Source organism: Nicotiana tabacum, chromosome 9, assembly GCF_000715075.1.
Source record: "Nicotiana tabacum cultivar K326 chromosome 9, ASM71507v2, whole genome shotgun sequence".
NCBI lineage: Eukaryota > Viridiplantae > Streptophyta > Magnoliopsida > Solanales > Solanaceae > Nicotiana > Nicotiana tabacum.
Genome location: NC_134088.1, coordinates 89,938,527 through 89,956,588, shown reverse-complemented (window position 1 = coordinate 89,956,588; position 18,062 = coordinate 89,938,527). Strand labels below are relative to the sequence as shown.

General features: G+C 33.9%; 1 protein-coding gene and 1 pseudogene across 1 annotated transcript; both read right to left on the bottom strand.

The window, feature by feature from the left end:
• LOC142164020 (uncharacterized) overlaps positions 1-18,062 on the bottom strand; it is a 148,381-nt pseudogene that overhangs the window by 105,064 nt on the left and 25,255 nt on the right.
• LOC107763021 (NAC domain-containing protein 83) lies at positions 11,282-13,561 on the bottom strand. Its single transcript, XM_016581429.2, has 3 exons — positions 13,170-13,561; positions 12,348-12,628; positions 11,282-11,648 (listed from the first exon to the last, which is right to left on the bottom strand). The coding sequence occupies exons 1-3, from the start codon at positions 13,348-13,350 to the stop codon at positions 11,352-11,354; spliced, it is 759 nt and encodes a 252-aa protein (XP_016436915.1). The 5' UTR covers positions 13,351-13,561; the 3' UTR covers positions 11,282-11,351.

Sequence of the window (18,062 nt, the reverse complement as noted above, 5' to 3'; positions counted from 1 at the left end):
TGATTTTTACAGCTTGGCCAAACAGGCTATAGCCAAAAAAATAGGTAAGATACTGGATCTTCCATTTGTATAATGTGTTCCATCACGATATGGGAGAAAATCAACTAGGAAAAGTTCATGGCTGTCAAATCCGTTTCAGTTTCCTTCTAAACAAAAGAGGGTGGTTTAACATCTTGAATACTGTAATGGGCTTAACATTTACCTTACTGTTACATCACAAATTAGCCTTGAATCTTACTAAATTTTAACCACTGTTTAAAAATATTACTGGTGTTGGGGCAAGTTTTGAGCACCTCGACTAATTATCGGACATCCTGTCTAGTTCACAAACATAGGTTCGACAAGCATAGGTTGTAAAGGTATTCATGGTCACCCCTGGTGTTGTAGTTTAAATTCGAGGTGGTTTGGTTCAAGATCAGTTGATTAAGGAGTACAAATATTGTCTTTGCCTTGTGTGCATCTCATTTGAAAAAACTGGAACGGTGGCTTAGGTGTAGAAACAGGAAAGTATTGCCTAAGTTTGGATATGTTATTACATCATAGATTGTACGACCCACATGCAAAAAGCCTATCTTTGTATGCTCCTTAGTATCGAGGTAACCTTTCAGATGGGCTAGAGACCAATGAGTTGAATTGGTCTTTAACTGGTATTTTCAACAGGCATACCGTGTAGATTCTACTTCTCTTTTTACTACACTACAAGTATTTTTAGACAATACTAAAAGGAACAATATGATAATTTTTTTTTCAATATCTTGGTCACATATGCACGGGGTGTGAGGCCCTTATACCCTGTTCAACAGGCAAAAGTCGCAAGTATGATTTTTTATGAAGTATGTGTTCAGGTCTAACTTGCATACACCGACTATTTCTCTCTATAGATACCGAGTAATTGTTCCTACTAAGACTTAGTTACCTGGGATGAAATTTTTTAGCATTTTGGTCTTTGTTCGAATTTGAACTCTGATTTCTCGTGGTTTAAGACATGTGATTCACTTCTTCCTGTTTGGGCGCTAAAAGTCAAGGCTGTAAATTGTAACGTTTGGGCAAAATTTGATCGCTTTAACGTTGAGAATTGTTGGTCACTATTAGCGGCGGTCTTACTACAAGTCTACAATTATGTTTATTCATGTGAATTCACTTATGAGACTTGAAAGGTGTATACGCTCAAAATAGTTTTCGACCTTCGTACGATTGGTGAAGACGGACCGAAGAGCGTCTTCATAATATCGAGGTGAGATTTGAAGAAGGCACGAACGAGTTTCGAGTTTTGGGGAGATTAAATATCGAGCTCAACGTCATTATCGAGCTCGAGTCCGAATCGAGCTATGAAGAGAAGCGATGCTATCAAGCTTAAGAGCCAGAGACCGACCAATACGGAGCCCGGATCAAGACCGGGCCCCGAATCAATATCTAGCTCGAGTCAATATCGAGCTCTGACTTTGGAGACCGATCAATATCAAATCCGATCAAGATCAGGCTCATAGACAGGAGTCGTTACAGCCGCACTAAGGGAGAGAATCTCGGCGGTAATTAGGGAAAAACTGATTTATCATGAGTTCCCCACTATGTATTTTTAATTATATCTAAAGTAAGATCCCTCCACTATAAGAGGGATGGCTATATTTCTGTAAGAGGGGAAGAAGACACAATACTATTGATACATTCCCATATTAAGAGATTATCCTTTGGAACCTTATACATTGATTCATCTTGCTTATTCATAAATCTTTCCCTTTTTAACTTTGTGTGTATTTCATTATTTATAGTCAATATTCAACATTTCTACTTACTCTTACGATTTGTGTCAAGCTATACCACATACCCTTAGAACTACGTACAAATTCAACTCTATCCGTTCTTCGGGTAAACAGTTTGGCGCCCACCGTGGGGCTAAGGATAGCAATGGTTATTTGATACGAATCCGCAAAACACACCATTTTATGCTTGTTTTCGGAAGTGTCTTTGATTTCGGATTAGCAACAACGAGCTATCAATTAAATGGCCTTATCTAACGACAACGAAGCTGGTCTTTAAGGTGAGAACAACAACTTGACGCCCAGGGCCGAAAGGCCGCTTGTCGACATCGTTGGTGCTCGAGTCGAAGTGTCATTAGACGTTAATTTGTATGTGGCCATTGAGGCAAACCTACGTTCTGAACCTGAAAATAACATTCATTGTGGTACTCCATCTGTATCTCGAGATACCCATAACGTTGAGGAAAATGGAGCCAGCTTGCGTATGATTTTCGAAATATTGCAAGCTCAACAAGCAATAATAGCTCAGTTGCAGAGTCAAACCCAGACACCGAGCAGGCCGGAGCCCAGTCCACCCCGAGAAATCACCCACAGAACGGAACCAGCTATAGTAAGGTCAAATGAGCAAGAGTCGGGGACAAATCCCGAAATTGCTAAGGTGTTCGAAGAAATGACCAAACGAATAGAATCAGGAAAAAAAAGGATCGAGGCAAACGACAAAAAAGGTGGAAACATATAACTCTAGGGTTGATCAGATATTGAAGGGCTTAGATTCCAAAACATTCTTACAAAAGTCTTTCCCCCCAAGCGCGGCTCCTAAACCGATCCCAAAGAAGTTTCGCATGCCCAAAATTCCTAAATATAACGGAACTACCAGCCCCAACGAACATGTCACCTTTTACACATGTGCCATTAAAGGGAACAATCTAGAGGACGATGAAATCGAATCCGTATTATTGAAGAAATTCGGTGAAACCCTGTCAAAGGGAGCAATGATATGGTATCATAATTTACCATCTAATTATATCGATTCTTTTTCTATGCTTGTAAATTCTTTCGTAAAAACACACGCTGGGGCCATGCAGACCGATCCTGCCCAGAGGAACCCCAATTAAATGTGCGAATATCATGGCACCCATGGCCACAAAATGGAAGATTGGAGGCAACTAAGAGAGGAGGTAGCCCGGTTATTCAATAAAGGGCACCTTCGAGAATTTTTAAGCGACAGGGCCAAAAACCATTTCAAAAACAGGGATTTCGGTAAACAAAACGAACAAGAAGAACCACAGCATATCATCCACATGATCATCGGTGGCATCGATACCCCTCAAAGGACGGTGCTTAAACGCACTAAGACATCGATTATGAGAAAGAAACGACCTCGAACTCAGGATTACGCACTCATAGGAACCCTGTCCTTTAATGATGAAGATGCAAAAGGAGTCATGCAACCTCACAACGATGCACTGGTAATATCCGTACTTATGAATAAAACTAAAGTTAAACGTGTGTTAATTGATCCAGGTAGCTTGGCCAATATTATTAGATCGAAGGTCGTAGAACAGCTCGGTCTACAAGACCAGGTCGTACCTGCGACCCTGGTTCTAAACGGATTCAATATGGCATGTGAAACTACCAAAGGCGAGATAATTCTGCCGATAAACGTGGTCGGGACCATCCAGGAAACGAAGTTCCACGTAATCGAAGGCGATATGAGGTACAACGCCCATTTTGGAAGGCCATGGATCCACAATATAAGAGTTGTACCTTCGACCCTCAACCGGGTTCTTAAATTCCCAACATCGGAGGGAGTCAAAACAGTGTACGGAGAATAACCGGCCGCAAGAGAAATGTTTGCCGTCGAAGAAGCAATTCCGATATCCTCACCTTCGTCAGCAAAGGGGTCGGACTCGAAGGGGGGACGTGATGCCAAATAGCAATCACAGACGTCAGCTTCAACCCAACTAGAAAATCAGAAGATTGACCAAGATGATGAGCAAAGGATCCATCGATCCTTCGTGGTCCCCGATGATTCCGAATCTACCCAATCAACGATTGAAGAATTGGAGCAAGTCATACTGATCGAACATTTTCCCGAACGAAAGGTATACCTAGGAACGAGATTAACCCCTGAACTCAGGAAAAGGCTTATCCAATTTCTTATTGATAACATAGATATTTTTGCTTGGTCCTATTTAGATATAACAAGGATCCCACCGGATATAACGACGCATCGTCTAAGCATGGACCCTAGGTTCAAACCGGTGAAGCAAAAGAGAAGACCCCAGTCTGAGGTAAAGCACGCATTCATAAAGGATGAGGTAACTAAACTTCTCAAAATAGGGTCCATCGGGAGGTGAAATACCCCGAATGGTTAGCCAATATAGTTGTAGTCCCTAAAAAGGGGAACAAACTCAGAATGTATGTAGATTATAAGGATTTAAATAAAGCGTGCCCCAAAGATTCTTTTCCGCTGCCCAACATCGATCACATGATCGATACTACGGCCGGCCACGAGGTCCTTACTTTTCTCGATACCTATTCCGGGTATAATCAAATCAAAATGAACCCGAAAGACCGAGAAAAAACTTCATTTATCACCAAGTATGGAACATATTGTTATAATGTAACGCCTAGTAAATAAAATGTTCAAGGAACAAATAGGTAAATAGTTTATGTTGATGACATGCTAGTTAAGTCCCTGCGCGCAGAGGACCATTTGGCTCATTTACATAAAACGTTCGAGATTTTAAAGAAATACAACATGAAGCTCAACCCCGAGAAATGTGCTTCCGGGGTCGGTTCGGGAAAGTTTCTTGGCTTCATGGTATCGAATCGGGGGATCGATCAACCCCGATAAAATTAAGGCCATCGAAGACATCACCGTCGTGGACAGTGTAAAAGCCGTGCAGAAGCTAACCAGATGGATAGCGGCCTTAGGTCGATTCATTTCGAGGTCGTCGGATCGAAGCCACAGATTTTTCTCTCTACTCAAAAAGAAGAACGATTTCGCCCGGACCACGGAATGCCAACATGCATTAGAGGAATTGAAGCGATACCTATCGAGCCCACCACTACTTCACACTCCAAAGGCAGACGAGAAACTTTACTTGTACTTGACAGTAACGAAAATCGCGGGAAGTGGTGTCCTAGTTCGAGAAGAGCAAGGTACACAATTTTTCGTTTATTATATAAGTCGAACCTTAGGAGAAGCAGAAACTAGATATCCACACTTAGAGAAATTGACACTTGCTCTAATAAGCGCCTCTAGAAAGTTAAGACCATACTTTCAATATCACCCCATATGTGTATTAACCACTTACCCACTTCGTAATATTTTGCACAAGTCCGAACCATCGGGCAGATTGGCCAAATGGGCCGTCGAACTCAGTGGGCACGATATCGAATATCAACCCCGGACGACTATCAAGTCTCAAATTTTAACGGATTTCGTGGCCAATTTCACGCCAACCCTCGTACCCGAAGTTGAAAAGGAACTCTTGTTAAAATCGGGTACACCATCGGGGGTATGGACCCTCTTCACAGACGATGCTTCAAATGTGAAGGAGTCCGAGCTAGGCATCGTTTTGAAACCGCCACAAGCTTAAGAGCCAGAGACCGACCAATACCGAGCCCAGATCAAGACCGGGCCCCGAATCAATATCTAGCTCGAGTCAATATCGAGCTCTGAATTTGGAGACCGATCAATATCAAGTCCGATCAAGATCGGGCTCATAGACAAGAGTCGTTACAGCCGTACTAAGGGAGAGAATCTCGACGGGAATTAGGGAAAAACTGATTTCTCATGAGTTCCCAACTATGTATTTTTAATTATATCTAAAGTAGGATCCCTCCACTATAAGAGAGATGGCTATATTTCTGTAAGATACATTCTCATATTAAGAGATTATCCTATGGAGTCTTATACATTGATTCATCTTGCTTATTCATAAATCTTTCCCTTTTTAACTTTGTTTGTATTTCATTGTTTATGGTTAATATTTAACATTTCTATTTACTCTTACAATTTGTGTCAAGCTATACCACATACCCTTAGAGCTACGTACAAATTTAACTCTATCCGTTTTTTCGGGTAAACAAAAAGTTTGTACTTGTTCAATATATAGATACTAATTAGCCGAAATAAATCAAATAAACATCAATAATTTTGTACAGCTTTTTGAAGTGGTTGGTTTTGGAACTAGTCAATGTTCCAAAATTATCTTTCCATGTCGAAAGACTAAAATACCCTTGTACACCTAGGACCGGGACTAGATACCTTTCTTCCACTATAAGAATTGACCTAACCAAATGAGGCCATAAAAGCTGTGTTCATTTTTGTGGTCTACTCTGACGGCGTGCCTACGCTATTGACGATGTAAAATCCCCAAGTCAGCAATTTACACAGCCAATCAAATCCTACACTATCCTATCCTAAAAGAAAAAATCACTTCAGGTGTTGTGGGATGGTTAAAAGTCATTTACATTTAAACAGATATTGAGTTTGAGACCTAAGAATAGAGAATTTTTTATATGAATCGTTTATCTCTTTAATAGTCTATCCGATGCAAATTCAGATTAGTTGAGTCATTGAGCTTCGGACAGTAACCAAAGTCTATGGTAAGCCCTTCCACACTCCCACCCTTTATTAAGTAGTTAAAGCCATGACAGTGAAATGTCAATTATACAAATATTCCAAGACTCCCACCCTCTATGAAGTGCTTAAAGCCATAATAGTGAAATATCAATTATACATATAGTATGTATATATAAGGTGACGTGAAGAACTTCAACAGCCTTAGCTGATTCTAAACCACTGTCACAAGGAACTCTGGTCGGCACTTTTTTATATCTAGACTAGATTTTGCGTCTGAAAATTTAGTGCTTTGTTTTATTCCCCCTTTATTGTTTTTCCAAAAAGAAAAATTGACTATCCTCTATTGCTGTTAAGTTTGCCTAATAATTCTTAATAATCGCATATGTTTTTCCTGTCAAGTTTGCACTGTAAGCCGCCCATCTGCCGCTTAACGCCCACTTGGCAATTCTTGATAGGGATTGTGCCCCACTCTTTATAACCTTTTTTCTGAAATAATGAGATTATGTCACATTCAAATAAATCACTCCTTAATTAAATAAATCAAGCCTTGCTCTTACTGCTTACCTTGCATAAAGACATTTTATAATCAAATGATTAAAAGAAGTGGTTAGTGAGTATCAATCTATAAGTTTGCTTGCTTTTGGCGTAGATGCACAATTATCTACCATCGTTGACGTAATCATAGGAATGATATATGAAGAGACGTATTCAAAATTTTAAATAAATAAATACGGAGTACTATGTTTGTAATTTGAAAACAAATAGAAGTCAGTTGCAAGACTTCATTTACATGTTGGACACGTGTACTGTGTATCTTCCATTTGAAGAAGAAGAAGAAAAGAATAAGATAGAAGGACTAAATAACAATTTGGGCTAACAACAATATATGTTGTATAATTTTCTTGCTTAATTAAGTCAAACTTTCAATGTAGTTGGAAGACAGTTGGAGAATCTCTTTGCTTAGTCCGCTCTGGCTTTCTATAAAATTTAATGATTAAGAAGATGGTTACATTTTTATATAAGAGTGTTAGGTAATGTCATTACCAATTACCAATTACCAATTATGGGAGAAGCAGATAGAGATTTTATTTATTTGTTATACAAGGCAATGCCAAGAATCTGGAAACCAACTTTGCAGAATGACATGCATGGCCCCATAGGGCAGAGTTTTTCTTCTTCACTTACCAATTAGGTGTAATGATATGCCCATTTCTTGAAAAAATGAAGCAAAACCCTTTTAAGTTTTTTGAATCAATTGGACCACTTGCTTTCGTTTTTCAGAAGATGTCCTTGTTGTATGAAATTTCACTTTCTCCACTTTCACCTACCTGTCCTGTAAATTCAATACTTCTGTTAACTTTGTCCCTCCACAAATATACACCTAATTAATTTCCTTTCACTTGTGTCTTTACTAAGTAGTAAATTAGTAGCACCAATTTCACCAACCTATTTGAAGTGTGCAATGGAATGTCTTTTTGGACTTTACAAAGGTCTTTGCCCCCAAAACTTGTCTAGCTAGATGATTTTCTTCTTCAAAGTTCCTCACCAACTAAGTCGTTTTTGCAATTGAAAAGTGGAAACCCTTTTTTCTGCCCTCTATCACTGCTTTCGCTGACTCTATGCACCTCCTTTGGGGTATACCAGAAAAAGATATGAGTAGTAACGAGTCTTATACGTGTTAGAAAAAAGTAATTTTGATATTTTGAACCTTTTTTGGCGTGTGAAATGGGCGTAGAAATACATAAGGCTCTGTTTGGAAAGCCATCCAGTAAGTGAAATTAGTGTAATTACGCAACCTAGTAATTACACAATATAGTAATTACGACGACATGTTTGTTTGTCATAATGTAATTACAGTGTAAGTACAAGCGTACTGTTCGGTTGCACAAGTGTAATTACACAGTTATATTAAATTTTTAATGAAGTAATTATCAAAACTAAAAATCAATATAATAAATGTATTCCTATAAATGATTTTGTATAAGTACAGATGATATTAGATTTGGTATATAAGATGCATATTTTTTCTTGAATATACATTAATTAGTAATCGTATATTTATAACTAATATTATAAAAATAATTGATATATATTTTCCAAACTAATTAATATTTAGCTTAATTAATTATAAGAAACTAAAAACATACATTTTGTAAGAACATCAGGGAATGCATGTTTGATAAAATAAATTAATATTTATGTTTGACAAAACTAATATATCAATTCTAATTAAAAAATGAACAACATGCAATGTGAAATAACAAGTCAATACTACTAAAACAAGTAAATTAGAACCATAAGTATAACACAATTTCAAAATAAAATAAAAAAACTAGTTTAACATATGTCAAATTCTAACATAATAAAATAAGTTCCAATACAACTTAAGATTAGGAAACATAATAAGTTTATAACATCATTCAACAACAAAATTCTACTTTAATGGCATTACTCATTATATGCAAAGTTTATTAATGACTCATCTATACTATATTAAAAGCACGAAAGCCCTTAGCAAAATGTTGTTCGTCTTTTTTACCCTTTTAAAATATAGTTCACACTAGATAAAATAGTCATTTAATTATTTTCCTAATATTTAGCATTTTGAAGTCAATTAAAACTTTACTTATTAAAGTTTTCCTTATTTGAACGACTACACAGAAAATTCTAATATTTAGGACATCAAAATCAATTACATTTACAGTATACAATATTATAATATTATAATACTAAAAATATAAATGTTTATGTGTCATATTTCCTAAGAGGATGTGCATATAATGTAATGGAAGGAAGCGACCAAAATTATAATAGAATAGCCTAACCGTAATTTGAAAACTAACAAAGGCAGCAAAATTTTTATATTAAAATAAATAAATAATGGAGCTCTTAATTAACTGATTAAAGAAAATATTCAATTTAATTCTTTTTCAACTTCATCATATTAGTAAATTTATTTTTCAAATTGACAAATAACTTTTGAAAAAAAACTTGACAATTGTACTTCAGGTTCAAATAATCTAATTTAAGAGGAGATAAAGAGATAAATAAATACGATCTTATCATTTTACTTAATTATATCAAGCATATGCTAATTAATCAAAAAATCAAGAAGATAGTTAAATAACTTCGATAAGTGGGGGCAAAGCGAGAAATCATAATAAAGCATCTGAAGATTTACGTAAGACATGATTTCTTTTTAAGCTAGCTAAATAAGATTAACATTCATTATTTTTTGGACCTTATATTTTTTCCAATATTATTTTTAATAACTCATATACATTGGTCAATATGGATATGTAATATTTAAACGTTACGTGTTCATGAATATAAAGTACATGCGCAAAGCGCGTACCATGTGACTAGTTATTTCTAATAATAGGAGGTGTAGTTTCAAAAACTAGAATAATAACACAGTTATGCTAAATAAAGAAAATAAAATATACGAGCAATTACATGGAATTACAAAGAAGTAAAGGTAGAGAAATAAAAAAATAAATAATGTACAAAGAAAAATAGATTTTAAAATTAAAAAATAAATTTAAAAGTAAAAATAAAATAAAAAGAAATTAAAATAATGGAAATAAAAAATTATAAAGAAAATAAATTAAAAGAAAAAAAAAAGAAAAAAAAGAGAGAAAGAAATTACAAAGTAACCTTGTAATTACACAATCTAATTATCACCAATTCTCATCCTCCCCTTGAGAATTTAGAGAGTGTAATTACATATCTCTAATTACACCCAATTCCATGTCGACCAAGTAATTATTTGGCCAAACAAACATGTCAAACTGTGTAATTACACTCAAATCCAATTCTCAGGTGCCTTTCCAAACAAGGTCTAAGTATGTTTGAATAGAAGAAATGGATTTGTTTGCTTTCGTTCACCTATCAGTAACTGTAACTAAGCTCCTATACGACTTTGATTTAACGCTATCAATTCGACGACGTTGTAAGAGGGGATTTCTTTATGTGTTAGTATTAATCATGTGAAGGAATCAGCATCTAGCATAGAAGTGAGTTCTTTAATTAATTTTAATAAAAAGTAAGTATAAAGAAAGTCTTTTCTAGGTTCCAGAGAAGGGATAGGTGATCTTGCAAAGATTATATCCTTATTCATTTGGTACTTCAAATAAAAATCCCTTTTCGAGCAAGCGTGTGTCAATGTGCTCTTTTCTCTCCCTCTTTCTTTCTCATCGTTTAGTTTTACTTAAAAGTTTTTTCTACTGCAGTCAGTGGTCTATTTCTTTTCTTTTATCTCTTCTTACTCTCCCATACTTGCTGAAAACGTCGTCTAACGAAAATCTTAGCTTGCGTTTGGTCATATATTCCCAAATTTATTTTGAAAAATCTGTTTTGGGTGAAATTTGGCTTGAAGATGAAAATGTATTTGGAGATACGTTTTCAAAACATATTTTCCAAATTTATTTTGGAAAAACATATGTATTATTAGGGATTTGGCCCAAAACCAACTATTAAGCTGATTTTGAGATTTGGAATTTGGGATTTTGCCAAAATATAAGCAAATTCTATGGTCAAACATGTGTCTGCCAAATAAAACCCAAGTTTATTTTGAATTGAGTACATACATACATTCTTTGCTGACACTTGAAATTGAAAATATAATTTACAGACATTCGGTATTCCAATGCCAAATGCCCATTTTAGTTTCTCGCAGATGCAGTCACAACCATTATTCGCTTGTCTTATATAGTACTACTAGTTAAAATGTTTTCTGTAAATATTAAGTTCCAAAACTGCTACAGAAATGGGCGCATCTAATGACTAAAAGTTTTGAATCGGCATGTGTTGTATATTTATATTTATTCATATTAATTGGAGTAATTTTTATCGGGTCTCTTTTAATTTGCTCCGATATAGTGATGAGATGAAGAAAGTCGAAATCTAGATGCTTATTCCAATGGAATGCAATCTAATTTAGCACTTGAAATTAGGGTAAAAATAAGAAAAAGAAAAAAAGTGAAAGGCCATTGATTCTAAGGCCATTGTTTTCTTCTAAAAGTAGTAAAACTGCTACTTTCTTCGTGATCATCAGATTCATTAGTAGTGAGCTCATGAGTGATGCCACTGGAACCAGAAAATGATGTTGAAGCTGCAACTGATCCATTCAAATCCTCCCCCTCTCTCGCCATAAAATCGTAAAACACTGGCTTCTTCTTATTCCCTGAATTTGCTCTTGTGTTTCTGCTATTAAAAACCTCATGTGTTATGTTCTCCTCCTCATTTTTACTATCTCTTCTCTTTAAGAATATGCGGCAGAGAACCCACTTTTCCTGCAGCACACTCACCAAGTTAATATCTGTCTGTGTTTGATTCCAAGAAAAAATGATTTTTATGTTATTAAAAGAGTGGAATAAAAAATTTATTTCAAAATATAAAAACAAAAAATGTCATTTTCTTGGGGTAAATTAACAAGAAAGTAGTGGGACACAGAGTATATGATAGTGTTTAAGGAAAAAAAAAAGAATTATTGGTAAACAAGCAAACACGCACAAGAAAACGATGATCATAATAACATAAGAATAAGTGAAGAATTTTTAAATATAGAAAGATAATATTTCCTTTCAATTTAGATTACATACTTTTCCTTTTTAATCCCTTCAAAAAAGAATGACACATTTTTACAATTAAAAATAATTCAAACTTTAAACTATTTATTTTAACTATTTTGCCAAAAAACTTTTATAACCACACAAATGTCATTGTCCCACAAATTTAAGCCTTAAAATTTGTAAGAGCACAAGTTTCAAATTTTTTTTTTCTTAAATACTGTGCTGAGTCAAACTAGCTCAATTAAATTAAAAAAGCAAAAGTAATTATTTAAGATTATTTTTTATAAAAAAAAAACGTTTGGAGGTAGTAAAAGGTAAAAAGAGGGAGTAAAAGAAAAGGTGCACAAATAACCACTTTCAAGATTTGGAAAGGAAAAGTAGGGGAGCCTAAAATAATCAAAACTTTCAACTAAAATTCACCTGCGTAAGGTTGTTCTTGGCTTGGATGGAAGTGGTTTCAAGATTAGCAAGACGATATTCGTGCATAATCCAATTGGTTCTGCAACCATGTGGAGATTTTCCTCTATAGAAGACAAGAGTTTTCTTCAATCCTACCAATTGTTGGCCCTTGCAACTCACTATTTGCTTGTCAATTCCAGTTGCCTTCCAATAACCTGAGTTTGTTGCTCTATTTGACCTGTTCCCATTTGGATACTTCACCTCCCTTGTGCTAAAGAAGTACCTTTCTTGCTCTGAATCACCTGAACTCAAGTTCAAAATACAAATTCGATCAGTTCCCCTTATCAGCTATTGAACAGAACAAACAACTCTTTTCACTGTCTGTAAAGAAATTGCCCTCTACCTTCCTTATCCTAGATGATCAAGTTTCTTTTGCTTTGAATTTACTTTCTTTTTTTCCCCTAGTGTACTACTTCCTTTCACAAATTATTTTCAATTCGGTGGGTGAGTTATGATGCTTTAATCATTTTTTGATCCAAATATACTTTGCACAAGTTGGGTCATGATAATTTTATTGTTTTGACTCGTTTGACATGTCCAAATTTGAGATAACCTGCCAATTAGCCACCTCTGCTCAAAATCATAACTTCAATAATTTTTCTTTTAAAAAAAACAGTTTTGGGCCAATAGGGAACATTTTATTCCTTAAGCGGATATACTTGACACTACTTTAGATTAATTATGCCATTAATTTGAAAAAGAAAACAGTTTTACTCCAATGCTTTGGGACATAAAAACATTTATTTGGTATTGAGCTAATTTTAATTTTGGGTATGAACTCACCTGGCAAATCCCAAGGATCAGACTTGTGAATTTCCACCTCAGGGATAATGGAGGCTGGCAAGGGGAAAGACAAGACCTTACGCTTTAAATACTGAACTACAAGCTCTTCATCAGTTGGACGAAACCTAAATCCAGGAGGCAATCTCAGTACACCATTTTTCACAAAACTAAGCTTCTCCATCCACAAAGAAGAAGAAGAAGAAGAAATCAATATATAAGTACTTAATATTATTCAAAGTCTGCCATTTGCAACTTGTGGAATGAGTTAATAGACAAAAAAAAGGAAGAGAGACAAGAACAAGAAGAATAAACAGAAAGAAGAAGAAAAGTAGGTACGGTGGTGTGGTATGTTAAGGGGGAAAACGTGGTTTCTTTATAGTAATGGGGATGTTGAAGAAAGGAGAGGGGATGTTAGAATTTATTTAGAAAGATAAGGGAATAGAATATGGACGAGCCATTTTGCGTATATTAGACTCAATCTCCTTTGCTTTGACGTTCTCTTTTCAAATAAGTACACTATCTATTTAGGTGCTCATTTTATCTAAATGGATTCACAATTTAAAATTTATGATTTTGTAGCGATCTTATATTAATATATATAATAATTGAGTTTAAAATTAAATATTTAATAAGTTTCTTATATATATATATATATATTATATTATATGTATAGCTTAAGATATATAAAAAGACAAAAATATGACTATAGGAGTTGTGCCCCTATATATCTCAGCTTGGTGTTTGTACAAAATATAATAATTTAATTGAAGAATCACATTTTAAAGCAATAATACATTTTATTTGTCAGTCTGATTCGAACACTAACAGGTTGTTTGATTTAGAACAAGTTATAAAATTGTATTAACTTTTATACAAAAATTAGTAGAGCATAAATTAGTAATATAAGGATTGTAACGTAGATATTATTTTTTCTAAGGCAATTAGCTTTTATATTAAAAAATTGGATATATTGAATGCTGAAGATGGGTTTCAAGAACAAACAAAAGATAATTTTGACTTTTAGTGTTTAATCCATATATTACTTAACATTATTGTTATCCCATGTTATATTAGGTATAAATAATATACCAATTGCTGTATTAAATTATACTTTGATTAACTAATTAGTAAAATTTAAAGCATAACTAAACACTGAATTAATAAAACAATATAAAATTTTATACCAAAATTATTTAATAACCAAACAATTCTGCGTGTTAAGAATTTACCCTTAAGTGCATGTCTTCGTTTCTCCTTGAAAAGATTAAGTTACGTATAGACAATAAGGAATTCACAGCTGAATTGAGATTAGTTCCTCGTGCCATTTGTTTGGTGGTTATCCTACATGTTAAAACCACTACTAAACTTCTTCGTCCCTATCAATTTTCACTTCTTTTTTTGTGTGTGTGTGGGGGGGGGGGGGGGGGGGGGGAGGTTAATATTTAGACATATAATCATGTTTCCTTCCTTTTTCCATTACTTTGGGGCGTATACTTCAATTTAGTTGCCTAAAAGAAAGATACTTTTAATTTAGGTGTCGATCCATAAGATTCAACTGCTAAATTGAAATGTACATTATTCTGGATTATATTTTTAGCTCAAATGGTAAGATGATGTCATAAGAAATTTATCATTTTGAATTCAGTATCATTGATAACAAAGTTATATGTCTTGTGATATATCTCTCTCCGAATGTGCAAAACTCAATAATTCGAAGTCTGATTTTAATTGGAAAGACCTCGAACTTTTTGACAGTGATTATCGTACACGTGTAACTCATTGGACATAAGTTTTCTTTTAAGTTTAAATATTACTAATTAATTACTCCTAATACAATATTTTATGTATGATATTGATTTTTTATTTTGTGTACTATAATTCTTTTTGGGGAAAAAGAAGAGTAATATTTAATTATTTTTCTTTTTAAAAAAAAAATTAATTCCTAATTTTCCTCATACTATATGACTATGTCGTCGTTTTATTCCATTGTTTTGGAGAAAGTTGAAATCATTTTCATATTGCAGAGACTGAAAGTGAAAAAAAAGAAGAAGAAGTAGAATTTGTGGGCAGAAATTACTGGACGGTGGTAGGATTTCAAAAGCATGAATTGGGTAAATTTTGGACCAGAAAGTTAAGAAAGTTTTGTTAATGTTAAATGAAATTAAAAATTAGGCCACACAAAACTGAAAAGTGGTAAAAAGAGTTTCGTGCTTCGTAAGGATGAAGTCACCTTATGTCACACCTAACAGCTGGAGCTCACCATGTACCCTTGGCATTGATTACTTGTACTTCAAACTTTAGTGCATTGACTGTATTCATATCTATCAACTTTTTGAGTTATTGTTTCCATACCATCTTGTTGGTTTTCGAGTTATGTACAAAATACAAATTACTCATTTAATCAATTTTAGTAAGCAGATATACTTGATACTTATGCTTGTAGATTATAGGCTAACCAATGAATTACCAAAATTCACACAATATATTCACTATCATGAAAAATATTGCAGGTCAACACTCAACTGGACATGTAAAAATTTAATTTACTCAAGTTAGGGAAGTTCAACTAATTTTTCGCACCCACTTGATTTTATTAGTTTCCATCATCAAGAAATATTCTAAGAAAGTAATGATGTAAATTGTCTATATCTAAAATATCTTCAGTATTTGCTTTTTATTGTAATTGGTGATTTCTACTCTCATGGTTATGCTAAACAAAGGAGAGAACATCGTTTGAAATAGAGGAAGTTGCATATGTAGTCATTCAAGCAGTGACAAGATTAGGAAATCTAACAAGGGGATCCAATGCGAAAATGCAACTTGAGATTCAAACTTACAATCTAAAGCATACTCGAATGATATTTGTCATTACATTAGAAGTTTCTCTTCTGCAACGAAAATTCAGCAATATATACGTGCATATATATATATATATAGAAAGTCATAGTTATAAAAAAAGTTGCTACATCTTTTCCCAGCATGATACTTCCACAAGGGGATTCAGTTGAACCCTTTACAAACCATATAACTCCATCCCTAAATTCAGAAAAAGAATGAATGCAAGAAAGAAGTACCTATGAGAATGGACAGAAAGAATATATTATTATTGTTGGTTTAATAAAAGTAGTAGTTTTTTTTATATAAATATAAATATGTGAAATTGTTTGCAGAATTAAGCATAAATAGGTAATCCGTGAAATTAGTCAAGATATGCACGAGTTGACTCGAATCCGGAGCGAAGCTAGGTGGGCGCAAGGGGGTTCAACCTACCCCTTCGCTGAAAATTATATACACAAAGAATAATATTTTTTTCATGTATATATATTGATGTTGAATCTCCTTAACTTTTTCGCACGCTTTAACTTTTTTTATTTTTTAAATTCTCTGGGTAAAAATGATGCTTCCGCCACTTATTCGGACAACATAATTAATAAATTATAAAGAAGCTTAAAGAGCGTAGAATGTGGAAGTATGGATAAATATAAGTTAGGCTAAATAGTTAATTGCACAATTAATTCTATAGAGGAAATTAACCCTTGATATGGTATAAAAATGAAAGTACTTTAGCAAAGAAGGAAAAAGACAAGACGTTTACGAAATATGTGTTTAGTAGAGGTAGCAAAATCGTGTCCAGTGCAGAGAAACAGCTTTGGCAACAAAAAGTAGAAGCTGCTGCAGCCAGCAACATACAACTTGGTCATTCATTGTGGCATAAAAGTCTTGTGGTTATGGATTTGAAAGCTATCCATCTTTCTCTATCTATCTCCATCTCTTTTTATGCATAGGGACAAATATAGATTGAAGCCAATAAAGTGACGTATCAATGCTCTTTAACTCCAATTATATTATATATACCTCAATTTCATTTTATGTGGAATTAATTCTTTTTAAAAAGAATAATTTCTTTTGTTATAGAAAAATAATTTAACTTTGAATCTTTAATGTTTATCCTTAATTGCATGCTTTTATAGTCACAAAAATCTTAAGGCATATTTAAAGTCATAAGTTTAAAAAAACTTTGCTTTCTTTTTTAAATTGACACGAAGGAAGTAATATATACACACTTAATTCAAATGTACTTTTACAAACAAATATAAGGTGAATTCGGCAATATCCTTTAAACTTACAATTATAAATTCATCTATATTACCAAAAAATTGCAGGTATAGTTAATTAGGAGTGGGGATGTCCATCTCATTAGTCCTTTCTTCAGACTGGCCCTTTTGAGTTGTCAAGAGTTGGAAATACCACAAATTGCAACATCAAATCAACCATTCTATTCTCATTTGGATATAATGAATCTTTTATTGCATTCAACTACCTATCCACTTCCATTATTTCTTAGTGCTCTTCACTTTTCCTTTTCTTTCATTCAATTATCATTATTAATTACATAAATGATCATTATGCAACTTAATTGAACTGGGATGCCAACAACGGCAAAACAAAAGAAGGCAAACAATAAAACCTACTACTATATAGAGGAAATAAAGTTTGGCCTGTCTCTCCTATTCCCCAGCTATCGAATTTCAAATTAATTAGTCAAAATTGGGATATAAATATCATTATTATCAGAAAGTTTCAGCTGTTATTATTTACGATTGTGTAATTACGGGTTGGAAAAATGAAGCAAAGATGCGACAGCTAGAAAATAACACAAGACCCAATTGAAATGAAACAAGAACACACATACAAGCAATAGGATGAAAGAAGATATTTAAATAAAAGAAAAACTAGACTAAATTATAGGTAACTGCCTAACTGGTAATAATTAGCATAGAACTTACTCCCTCTAATCAACACAATAGCCAGACAGATTTCGAAGGAAGGATAAGAGCTCGCCATATACAAAAGGAATACTTATCTTCGTTGGTAATTCAAAGATGTTCATTA